Genomic DNA, 13360 nt, shown 5'->3' with positions numbered 1-13360 from the left:
GGCGTACCTAAAAAATTCAAGAAGACGATACCTGGGCTCGTCAGCATGCGCGGCGCTTGTTGAACGATGCTAGGCCCGTCCTTGCGGAGATCTATGGAACCCTTGGCGTACCTAGAAGAAAAGTTCCGCGAGAGGCAGGGGCGGAGCCACCCTTGGGTTAGTCTCATGTTTACAATTTTTTTAGTCTCATGTTTACAAAATAAATAAGACAACTCTCATAAATCATAATTCATTACTATATATTGATTGGTTTATTGTCGTATATTCTGAATGTTGGGGAAAACCCATAAACCGCAGAATCCATCATGATAAATCATCAAGAATTTGACTGAAATCTTAAGCGGAAGCGTACCTGAAGCCATAATCCTGAATTCTTTAAAACGTGTCTTGATCTTCCAGATCTACGCGCTCTTTCCTTGAGAGAATCCTTTAGTTTCTCTTCAGAACTATTTTCTTAATGGAGGAGAGAATAGTGAAAGTGACAACGCGAGATCTGGGGACCATGACCCATATTTATAGATAATGTTTACCAATATCTTCTGATATTTCTGTTTTAGCCCATCATAAAAACAGAAATTACACTTATGTCTCTACACATTAAAGGCCCACAACCTATTAGATACATTAAAGCCCAATAACCCGAACCATTATTTGATCACTTTATTTTGGGCTCAACTTAATAGACAACCCACAACACATAATTATTCACATATAAGCCCATATAAATAATTGATCCAACAATCTCCCACTTGGGCTATATGTGCAACTTTATAATTATGTTTGTGAAAATAACCTTATGTGCTCAAAATTGTTGTCATTCCGAAATGTATCTATAACCAATCCGGTCCATCAATCACATCAACATAGGATCAAAGCAGTCTTCGCTACACTCAATGTAACTAGACCCATCAATGGTCACATATGCCAACACAACTGAATGACATGGATCATGAAGTAGATGTGTAGCATGGAAATTTCATGCAATGTGACCGTAACATGCCTATTTCCAACTGGTCCTCCCTTTAACCTTATCGAGATCAAACTTTAAGTCATAATTAGAGTGTGACTTAACTTGAAATTTATTTCTGCAGAAAATAAATTTACATAACTGTAACTGAAAATGTCTACAACTGAAAAGCATTTAAAACAACAAACTCCCACTAAAACTGGATTTCCTCAATTGACATAACACCCATACTAGCAGTATGCTCATGAAACTGTTTGGGTGGTAGTCCCTTAGTAAGCGGATCCGCAACCATGAAGTTTGTACCGATATGCTCAATAGACAACTTTCCACTCTGAATTCTTTCTTTAACAACCAGAAACTTGATGTCAATGTGTTTTGACTTCGTCGAGCTCCTGTTGTTATTGGAATACATAACTGCTGATTTATTGTCACAATGTAATCTTAGTGGCCTTTCAATGCCATTAACAATGCGCAGTCCCGTGACAAAATTTTGCAGTCATATTCCATGATTGGATGCCTCATAACACGCTACAAACTCAGCTGCCATGGTGGAAGAGGCTATAAGTGACTGTTTAGCATTCTTCCAGGAAATGGCACCTCCAGCAAGGAGATAGATGTAGCCCGACGTAGATTTCATACTATCTTGGCATCCAGCAAAATCGGAGTCGGTATACCCAATGATCTCAAGCTGATCCAACCTCCGATATATGAGCATGTAATCTTTTGTTCTCTGTAGGTACCGTAAAACCCTTTTGACTACTTTCCAATGTTCCACTCATGGATTACTTAAATATCGTCCCAACATTCCTGTCACGTACGCAATATCTGGACGTGTACAAACCTGAGCATACATCAGACTCCCCACTGCAGATGCATAGGGAACGTTCTGCATTTCTTTTTCCTCAAAATCATTCTTTGGGCATTGTTTGAGACTAAATTTGTCTCCCTTAGCCACAGGGGTATCTGTTGGTTTACAATCTTGCATCCCGTATCGCTTGAGAACTTTCTCGATATAGCCTTTCTGAGATAATCCAAGAATACCCCGAGAACGATCCCGATGTATCTGAATACCCAGTACAAAAGATGCATCACCAAGATCCTTCATCTCAAAATTCTTAGCTAGAAATCTCTTGATTTCATGCAACAACTCTATATCGTTCCTAGCGAGCAGAATGTCATCAACATATAAAACCAGAAAAATATGCTTACTCCCACTGAACTTATGGTACACACAATCATCGACCAAATTCATCTCAAAACCAAACGAGATGATCACTTGATGAAATTTGAAATACCATTGTCGAGATGCTTCTTGCTTGAGCCCATAGATGGATTTCTTTAATTTGCAAACCATATTATTTGTGTCTTTGGACACAAAATTTTCTGGCTGCACCATATAAATCGTTTCATCAATGTCACCATTTAGAAACGCAGTCTTTACATCTATCTGATGAAGCTCAAGATCGAAATGCGTCACCAAAGCCATTATAATCCTTAAAGAGTCTTTCGAAGAAACCAGATAGAAAGTCTCTTTATAATCAATGCCTTCTTTCTGTGTAAAGCCTTTAGCGACAAGACGAGCCTTATATCTTTCCACATTGCCTTTCGAATCCCTCTTTGTTTTAAATATCCATTTGCAACCAATGGGCTTCGCACCTTTAGGCAATGGGACAAGATCTCATACGTCATTGTCCTTCATGGACTTTATCTCCTCATTCATGGCATCATTCCACTTTTGAGAGTTAGAACTTTCCATGGCTTGACGGAAGTTAATAGGATCATCCTCCATCAATCCAATGTCTGCCTCATGTTCTTGAAGAAATACAATGTAATCATCTGGCACTGCATTTCTCCGCTCTCTAGTAGATCTCCTTAATGGCATAGGTTCTGGAGGTGCTTGAGTTTGTTCATCTGGAATGAGAGGATCTCTAATATTGTCTTCCTGTATTGTGTCTTGGTCAAAGTGAGGAATATGATCCTGACCAATGTCCAAGACACCTGTGGGAATATTTACATATTCCTCTTCAAAGACAATATCCCTTACTTTATCTCCCCCCCGCAAACTCAACATCCTCAAAGAACCTGGCATTTCCTGACTCAAAAATCGACTTACTCGTGGGATCATAAAACTTGTACCCCCTGGATCTTTCAGAGTATCCAATAAAATAACAACTAACCGTCCTTGAGTCCAGTTTCTTTTCATTAGGCTTGTAAGGCCTTGCCTCAGCTGGACATCCCCAAACGTGCAGATGCTTAAGACTGGGCTTTTTACACGTCCAAAGTTCATAAGGGGTTTTGGTCGCTGCCTTAGTTGGAACCCTGTTAAGGATATATGCTGCGGTCTTTAGTGCTTCTCCCCAGAGTGATTCTGGTAAGGTAGAATGACTGATCATACTCCTCACCATGTCCTTAAGCGTTCTGTTTCGTCTTTCAGCAACACCATTCATAGTGGGCGAACCCGGCATAGTGTACTGTGGGACGATACCGCATTCCTCCAGGAATCTAGCAAAAGGTCCTGGACGTTGTTCACCTGAACCGTCATATCTACCATAGTATTCACCACCACGGTCAGATCTAACGCTTTTAATCTTTAAGCCAAGTTGATTTTCAACTTCAGCTTTATAGTTTTTGAACACATCCAATGACTGTGCCTTTTCATGAATGAGATAAATGAAGCCATATCTTGAAAAATCGTCTGTAAACGTTATAAAATACTGTTGACCATTCCAAGAAGCCGAAGGGAATGGCCCACAAATATCAGTATGTATAAGTTCTAAGACGCCTGAACACCTGTTGGCTTCAAATCTCCTTTTGTTGGTTTGTTTTCCCTTTATACAATTAACACAATTATTAAAATCTGTGTAATCTAAAGGTTCGAGAATTTCGTCTGACACGAGTCTCCTTATTCTCTTTTCAGAGATATGACCCAATCTTTTGTGCCATAACGCAGCTGAATTCTCACTGGTTAATTTTCTTTTAGTGCCTCTACTTGTTTGCAGGGATTCATTTAATGAAGCAATAACATCCAAAGAATAGAGATTATCGTATCCTGATAAAGAACCAGAACCAACCAATTTTGAATCGAGAAACAAACTGAATATTCCATTTCCAAAAGAACAAGAATAACCAAATTTGTCCAATGCAGAAATGGAAATCAAATTCCGTCTAAAAGACGGCACAACAAATGTTTCATAAAGATCCAAATATATTCCAGTCTTTAACAATAATCTAAATTTTCCTATTGCCTCAACTTCAACTTTGTTGCCGTCACCAACATAGATGAATCTTTCAGCATCACTTGGTTTTCGGCAATCCAGGAAACACTGCATAGACACACTGATGTGAGTTGTTGCACCAGAATCTATCCACCACGTGTGTCTAGGCACTGAAATTAAATTAACCTCAGAACAAATCATATTCAGAAGCATACCTTTCTTAGCACGCCAAGCGTGATAATTACTGCACTGCTTCTTCATATGCCCATCACTGCCATAGAAAAAACAACCAGAACTTTGAGAATCACTAGGATTCTTCTGTTGTTTCTTCGGAGGCTATGTATCCGCAGCTTCCTTATACTTTCGTTTCTTTCCTTTATCCTTCGAGGTAGAGGCATAATGAGCACTTTCTGTCTTGTCTTGCTTCAACCTTTCCTCTTCCTGGACACAGTGCGAGATGAGCTCATTCAGAGACCAAGTCTCTTTCTGACAGTTACAGCTCACCTTGAACTGGTTAAACTGAGGAGGAAGAGATATCAAAACCAGATGCACCAGCAAGTCCTCAGAGAGGTCAAGCTTCAGTGCTTTCAACCTTGAAGCAAGATGAGACATTTCCATAATGTACTCCCTAATATTGCCCTTACCTCTGTACCTCATTGAAACTAGGCTTGCCAAAAGTGTACCAATTTCAGACTTTTCACTTTTAGCAAACCTCTTTTCGAGGTCTTGAAGGAAAGCCTTAGCCGTAGCAATGTCGTTAGAAATTGTGCCCCTGAATGTTTCTGGAATGGCCCTCTTCATGATCATCATACACATGCAATTCGATCTCTCCCACCTTTCAAACTCCCTCTTTTCATCAGAGGTACTCTTATCCGTAACGGCAGAAGGAGAGTCAACCCTTATCGCAAGGTCAAAATCCATGACTCCGAGAACTATCAATAAATTCTCTTGCCATGATTTAAAATTAGAGCCATTTAACATAGGAATAGAATTTATGTTGGAGTGAATATTTGCAGGAGTCAAATCTGAACAGAGAACAAAAAACCAAATATACATGCTCAACCAAATATCCAAATAAAATAATCAATAAATTCAAATAATGTAAACCCCATAAACAGAATATCGAGCACTCCATTAATGTTTCATCTTTGGACAAAAGATTAACTTGTAAGTGATATCTTGGCGCAGCAGTCAAACACTGATAGTAACTATCATGTCAAATAACAACCTTCCTTTGGGCCGATTTATTATTCACATGAAACCGAAAAACTATCACATGTTTACCACCACAAGTGCATATGTAATTATATTAAATATTAACATTCCTTTGGGCCGATCAGTATTCATATAAATCACATATACCCAAAATCCTTTTGTATTTCAAAATAAAATTAATTTCAATAAAAGATGTCACTTTGGCGACATTTTATTTCAATTAATCAATTTTTAAAATACATATAACCTTATCATTATTTGAATTAATGAAAATTTAACCTTAACCGAATAAATCAGAACCGAAAAAAAAAAGTATTTTTTTTTCGGAAATTCCGTACGGGTCGGGTCGGCCCGGATCCGTACGGTTCAGGTCGACCCAGGTCCGTACGACCCGACCCGAATCCGAATTTTTTCGATTTTCCTCTAAAATATTTTGTTGAACAAAAACCGGAAAGAAAATCGAAATCTTATACCAAATCTTTAAAATTTTACAACTAAATCTTTTTACCAAAACTGAAACTTTAAAAGATTTGATTTTCAACCAAAATATTTTCCAGATCTGAAACCATATAAAAATTTTCAGATCTAAACCAAAATAATTTTCAGATCTGAAACCGTATCAAAATATTTTCAGATCTGAAAACATATCAATATATTTTCCAGATCTGAAGCCATATAAAAAAAAAATAAAATTTAAACAAAATTTTATTTTTCAGATCTGGATCCAAATAGTATCCAAAAACTTTAAACAAATCTCAATGATTCAAACATGAATGGCTCTGATACCACTTATTGGGGAAAACCCATAAACCGCAGAATCCATCATGATAAATCATCAAGAATTTGACTGAAATCTTAAGCGGAAGCGTACCTGAAGCCATAATCCTGAATTCTTTAAAACATGTCTTAATCTTCCAGATCTACGCGCTCTTTTCTTGAGAGAATCCTTTAGTTTCTCTTCAAAACTATTTTCTTAATGGGGGAGAGAATAGTGAAAGTGACAACGCGAGATCTGGGGACCATGACCCATATTTATAGATAATGTTTACCAATATCTTCGGATATTTCTGTTTTAGCCCATCATAAGAACAGAAATTACACTTATGTCTCTACACATTAAAGGCCCACAACCCATTAGATACATTAAAGCCCAATAACCCGAACCATTAATTGATCACTTTATTTTGGGCTCAACTTAATAGACAACCCACAACACATAATTATTCACATATAAACCCATATAAATAATTGATCCAACACTGAAATTATGCGACTTTGAGATAAAAATTCGACGACTCAAAAATTATGTTAAATATTTAGTTGTAATTATTCAAGTTGTAATAATATTGTCTTATGATGTATATGAATTTTGGGGTTTAAATTTTCACCATAAAAATCTATTGTTGCGTATTTTTAGAATAATTATCAATTGGTTGAAATGTTTGATGATTAATGATGTGCAATTATTGTTAGGCTTGTTTTGTGATTTTTCTATTTATAATAACCGAAAATTTAATAAGTACGAAATTTGAAAAATAATTCTTTGTTGTAAATTTTTGGGAATATTAAATATTTCTAATTAAATAACTCAGGGAATGAAGAAAATAAAATCTGTCAAGTTATTTTTAAACCAAAAGAGTACATATCAACAAATAATGAGCAAACATCAATTACAATCTAATAGTGAACAAAATACCAATTTCAACCAGAATAATAGATCGAAAAGAATTAATTTGAAAATTCGGTTCGGTGTTGAGGTGCAATAATTGTTCCTATTAGGTAGAGCGATCGAACTTTGATTTGAGCTGCTGTACTATTCAAAATATTTGAGTTGCACCATTATCACCAGCTATAGCTTTTGGTAAAGGAACAAGCGTTTGGTCCTATATTTGGTTTATTTGGAAGTTCGGTTTAAATTTTTTAAAATATAGGTTAGTTTCGTTCGATTTCAGTTTTTAATATAAAATTTCGGTTAACCTAACAAATTGAACTTTTATAAATAAAATTAATATTATTAAATTTTCTAAAAAAGTTTATAAGAATATAAATATACAATTTCTATTAAAATTTATTGAATAATAGAACTATACTTAAAAATATTTTATAATAAATAAAATTTAAATTTATTTAATCTAGTTTTTATATTGGACTTTTTATATTTTAAACATGATTATTTAAAAAAATTATAAAATTTCGGTTAATTGTGTTACTGACCGAAATAATTGATTTTTTCGATTTGATTTGTTAGATATTCATAAAAAAGTTTGTCGAAAAAAAAGTTTAGTTAATTCGATTTTAGAAAATTCGGTTAGTTTTCATCGAACATATTACTGTCTAATACAGGATGGAGCCACCATCCCCAGATACTCATGAATCCTCGCTCCGCTCCTGGCGAGAGGTATTCATCCTCCCCGTCGTCATCGAAATGTCTGTTCCGCCCCGGCCCACGTCGAAATTCATGGCGTAGCTCAGCGGGTCATAGCGGAAATCCACGTGCTTGCTGCTGTTTCCGTCCCTGGTGAAACGGCAGATGAAGGTCTTCCATCTTGGACTCGCCAGGAACTCCGACCAATCCCGGATTCTCTTTTGCGCGTCCAACCCACGGGCTCAGAGAGAATTCCCTGCACGGATCTCCTTCTGCTACGGCCGCATCTTCTGCCACAATGATAGCCCGACGGCGGGACGAGATTTGTAGGTGTTCCTCCGAAAAAAGAAACAGAAGTGACGCTTCTGGTGGAGGGTTGTGAAAACTTCATGGATCGTTCCCACATTTTGGCGCGAGAACCCACCACCCTGCATTGTTGATCGCACACGAAGAACTTGCTTATATATGTCTATATATATATATATATCTATTGTGTGTGTGTGTGTGTATAATGTGTGTATATGTTGAGGAATTGAATTTTGTAAATTAATGTTGTAGATTTGGAAATATGATATACTGCAGTAAGTAACGGCTACAGAACAAAGAAAACAACCAAAGTCATTTAGAGCGAGAGAGAAAAAGCTGTACGGGCTTAAATAAGACTTGCATAATTTTTAATTGATGCTTTTAATTTAGTAGTTCTTGCAAGTTGAATCGATCTATTGAAACGTATACCATTTTTAAAACTGCAGAAATATTTTTTTTGTAAACCTCACATTTTGAATTAAATCATTTAAATAAATTACATGCATGCAGCTCTACTAAAAATATCATTTAAAAATAATCATAAGCAAATACCAATAAATATATATCGGAGTAAAAACGAGTAAAAATTCTAACATCAAATAGTAAAATAAAACAGCGTAACAAATGCTCATATCTTCTCAATAACATAAAATCGTGAATGTCCGGAAAATCATGAGGTCCTCGGATCGTGTCGCCCACCAGGTCCACCGGCTCAGAGTTCAGCACCTGCAATCCCCTCAAAATCATGATCATCTGCATCACACACGTCCAGTGAGTCTAAAGACTCAACACACCTGTACCGTGATAACAAATACGTATATGTAACAAGCAGCAGTGAAAATTATCATAATCAACATACATTTCATATCTGCAGTAAAATCATAAGCATAATCATGACCTGTCAAAACATGATAATAATCATAGAATGTATCATCGTATCAACATATACGTGTTCATTTTCTTAATTTTAATTCTGTTCGTCAGATGTGACTTTCGTATTATCATGTCATTCGATGGATCCATCTACATGTAATCGAGGTACCCGACGTCGGAGGCATCAGCAATAGCATTACCCATGTAAGGCTTGAGATTTATTAGTCTTCATTGATGTGATATTCGGAAGATATGAGTATGCATGACATGAAATGAGAGGCACTGAATGAGATTATGAAATATTGCATTGATGAGACACCGCCCCCGTACTTCCTTTTCTACCGCAACTGCGGTAGGTGGACAGAAAGTTAGAGTTTTTGAAGATAGAGAGACCGCACCTGCGCTTGGAAATATACCGCACCCGCGGTGTATGGATAGTAGGGTATGAAAGTTGCTACTGGAGATTGAGCGCACCCGCGGTGCTAGACAGACCGCACCCGCGGTGTTGTACCAGTAGGGTCAGCGCACCCGCGTTAAAAGAGAGAGCGCACCCGCGGTCCAAGCTTCGGGAAAAGTTGATGCATATCAATACATGGAGCGCACCCGCGGCGCAAAAGTGAGCGCACCCGCGGTGCGACGTGCAGTATGAAGATTAAGCCACTTGCCTTCTACCTAAGGAACGTGTATATATATATATACCTACATGCAAATCCATGAGAATGAAGGAAAGAAAGAGCCGAGGGAAGTGCAAGAAAGAATTGAAATATTCTTACGCCTTTTGTGAGAAATTCGTCCGTCTGTTTTTGAATCCGACTTCAGTACTGTGTTCCTATCGATGCAGGCAACAACTGGACGTAAGTTTCGTTACGTTTAGACATGATTTGAATTTATGATATTGTCAGAATTGAGAATGAATCAGATATGATGTTTCTGCTATAGTAGACATTGTATAACTGAAGTCAGATTAAAGAATAGACTGTTTATGAAATTGTTATAAATTTCAGAGTTGATTTAGTTGAGATTCTATATCAGTGTTGTGTTATTATTCAGATTATGAGTTGTACTGAATTCTGGTATTATATATGTGATGTGGAGATAGACGGGGTTATCGTGACTGTATTGTTATGCCGTCGAAACATCAGTAGATTGATATTGATCAGATTCAATAATGATTTCGATTGTATCGTGATATCATTGATATAAATTAGATTGTACCTTGTTCAGATATGGATCAGATTATATACCGATTTGAGTATTGATCAGAACATGTCTTGAATTGAGTTATATACTGATATGGTATTTATATGATTGTCATTTCAGATTTGGATTGACAGGTTCAATATCCCTACTTCGAGACTTCGAATTATTCCAACGACAAGAAAGGTATAATTCATGTGAATTCGGGAGATACGACTCGAATCAGACTTGGTTGGAGTTTCCCTAAATCACATACTAGATTTATTATTTATATTTGATTATGATTGTGTCTTTTTATAGATTTATATTCACGCATTGAAATAGGAGAGTCATTGGCAGACTTGCCAAACTAGATGTTCGGTGGTATCGACGCTTCGGATCAGATTCACTCCGATTGTAGACATTCGATACAGACAGGACCGAAGTCTAGGAATAAGACGTACAGTTACCCCGATTGGGAGGGTAGGTGACAGACAGTGACGTCTTATTCATACCGGGATCCCTAGAGTTAGAGTCGAGTCGAGTCAAGATATGAACTGAATTGAGTTGCATGCTTATTTTATTTTGATTTCAGATATTATGGAATCCATTGTTACTGCATGCTTATTTTGATTTGGTTTCCTAGATTATGAAACCTATTGTTATGAATTTTATGCATGATAATATGCTTTATGATTTATATTGTGTATATGCTTGTATACATGTTTTATACTGGGATTTATTCTCACTGGAGTATCCGGCTGTTGTCTTGTTTTGTATGTGTGCATGAAAACAGGTGGGACAGGATCAGGGTCAAGAGGATGATGAGAGATCGAGATTAGAGTGGTGATTCAGGACTTGGATGTAGACTTGGTTTAAACTGGAAACTAGTAGTTGAACCTTAGATTAGTTTGAATAATTGTTGTACATTATTGTACTTTTATACTGAAATGTATATTAGTTAAATTCCATTACGTTCCGCTCTTATATTTTAAAAAGAAAAATTTTTAGACCCTGTTTATCTTAATTGATAATTAAATCCCAAAAATGATTAAGAAGATGATTAGCGTCTGGGTCCCCACAACAGGTGGTATCAGAGCGATAGATCCTTTAGACTGAGATAGAAGAGAATGAGCGGGGTAGAGTGAGTTTTCTTTCCTTGCATGTGATTGCTAGCATGAGATTTATTTTAATGTTGACTTACATTGTGTGTGCTAGCATGACATTATGCTTTACTGCTTTAAATACATGTTATCTAATTATCTGATTTGAATTGGTAATATGAATTATTGAGTATGAATCAGATCTGATTCATGATCAGCAGTAAGATGATCAGAGAAAGATTGGAACAGATTTGTAGTATTTGAGTACTAATGTTTCGATAAGCAGATATACCTCCACGGAGAATTCCAGAAAGGGGTAGTACTTCGACTGAACATATAGATGTATCAGAAACTCAGATGGTACAGTTGGAAGAATTTCAGTTATTTCAGCCGCCGATTCTGAGTGGTGTCGAGACGTCTGAAGATTGTGAGAACTGGTTTGATGACATAGAAATACTGTTTGATTTACTTGATTATTCAGATGAGCAGAGAATTAAACTGATATTCCAGCAGTTACGAGAGACTGCCAGAAGTTGGTGGATTACAAGTAAAAGAATGCTAGAACAGAGAGGTACAGTGATTTCGTGGGAAATATTCAGAACTGAATTTTATCAAAGATTTTTCTCAGTTTTGTACCGGGAGGACAAGAAAGCAGAGTTTGAGAATTTGAGACAAGGTCAACTGAATATTGAAGAATACGTTGCTAAATTCTCTACTCTACTGCGTTGTGCTCCTAATATAATTGGGAATGATGAAGCTGTAGCGGATCAGTTCATCAGAGGATTGAACTCGGAGATAGTTGCATTGATGAATATGCAGCGACCTTACCAATTTCTTGATACCATGAGTAGAGCGAAGAGAGCGGAGGCGAGTCTGATTAGACAACTAAAAAGGGTGTGTGAGATGCAACCCCAGACACAGCAATCCCCTCTCCGATTTGAACGCGGCAGCACGAGTGGAAAGCAAGATTTGCTGAAAGCTCGAAAGAAACAGTTTAAGAAGTTAGGGAGCGGACTGAGCGGTTCATCTAGCTCCAGTGGTTCCAGCCCAAGTTATACTGGAGTGTATTGCAGAATTTGCGGAGGGAGACATTCCACAGAGCAATGCCAGGGAGTGACTGGTAGTTGCCATATTTGTAGACAGCCGGAACACTTTGCTAGAGTTTGTCCTCAGAGAAGTTCCCGAAGATTTTAGGAAGCAGAAGACCGAGGAACAGACCCAGGACACACCTGATGATATAGTGGCAGGTACTATTTTTTTTTATGATTATATTGCATAGGTATTGATATATACTAATGCATTCCCTACGATTATCTTTGACTGAGTTGCATTGAGATATGCTGTATCTGTTGAGTCTGATTGTACTGTAGTATTGATTCCCTTACTTGTTGGGAAAGAAATATTGATATCAGAGATTTCTGTGAAATATTGTATACTACAGTAAGATGAGAATGAGGTCAAGTTAGATTATGATGTACTTGTATTTCTGATTTGACCGCATTATTGATATTAATATGCTGAACAAGTACAGAACTATTGTAGATTCCTGCCAGAAAAATATAAGATTCAGACCAGATAGGAATGATGAGTAGAAATTCCTCGGTAAGGATTCTAGATCTAGAATTCCATGGATATCTGTATTGTCTATGACTCGATTATTACAGAAAGGAGCAGATGGAATCCTTATGTATTCAGTAGACATACTGAAATCGAGCCTAGCATTGACAGATTTGCCAGTGATGTACGAGTTGGCTGATGTCTGCCAGATAAGATTCCAGAATTGTTTTGTATTAGGAAGATAGATTTCAGAATTGAATTGATACCAGGTACTGGTTGTGTTTTAGAATTCAGTACAGAATGATATTGAATGTACAGAATGACACTGAAAGAATTGAAAGATCAGTAGAAGAGTACCGACCAGGAGTTACATCTGATTTAATGTTTCTCTTTGGCATGTTTCAGTATGTTCAGAGATATTATGATGATTTCATGCTCGTTGTATCTATGATGTTTTGATATACTTACAGCATCTGATTGACTGAATCGAATATCTGAAGATTGTATTGAATACTCTGAGAACTGTGATTATTGTATACAGAAATTATTCAGATATGAATCCTGCTTGAAACAGATTGTATTC

General features: G+C 36.9%; 1 protein-coding gene across 1 annotated transcript; it reads right to left on the bottom strand.

Annotated features, from left to right (window-relative positions):
• Nucleotides 1-4518: 4518 nt before the first annotated feature.
• Nucleotides 4519-5103, bottom strand: LOC142507828 (uncharacterized). The gene has a single exon (XM_075619513.1). The coding sequence runs from the start codon at nucleotides 5101-5103 to the stop codon at nucleotides 4519-4521; it is 585 nt and encodes a 194-aa protein (XP_075475628.1).
• Between the last annotated feature and the right edge of the window lie 8257 nt (nucleotides 5104-13360).

The sequence above is a fragment of the Primulina tabacum genome, chromosome 1 (assembly GCF_025594145.1).
Source record: "Primulina tabacum isolate GXHZ01 chromosome 1, ASM2559414v2, whole genome shotgun sequence".
Classification (NCBI taxonomy): Eukaryota; Viridiplantae; Streptophyta; class Magnoliopsida; order Lamiales; family Gesneriaceae; genus Primulina; species Primulina tabacum.
The sequence above is the reverse complement of the archived record's forward strand: the minus strand, read 5'-3'. Positions and strand labels throughout refer to the sequence as shown.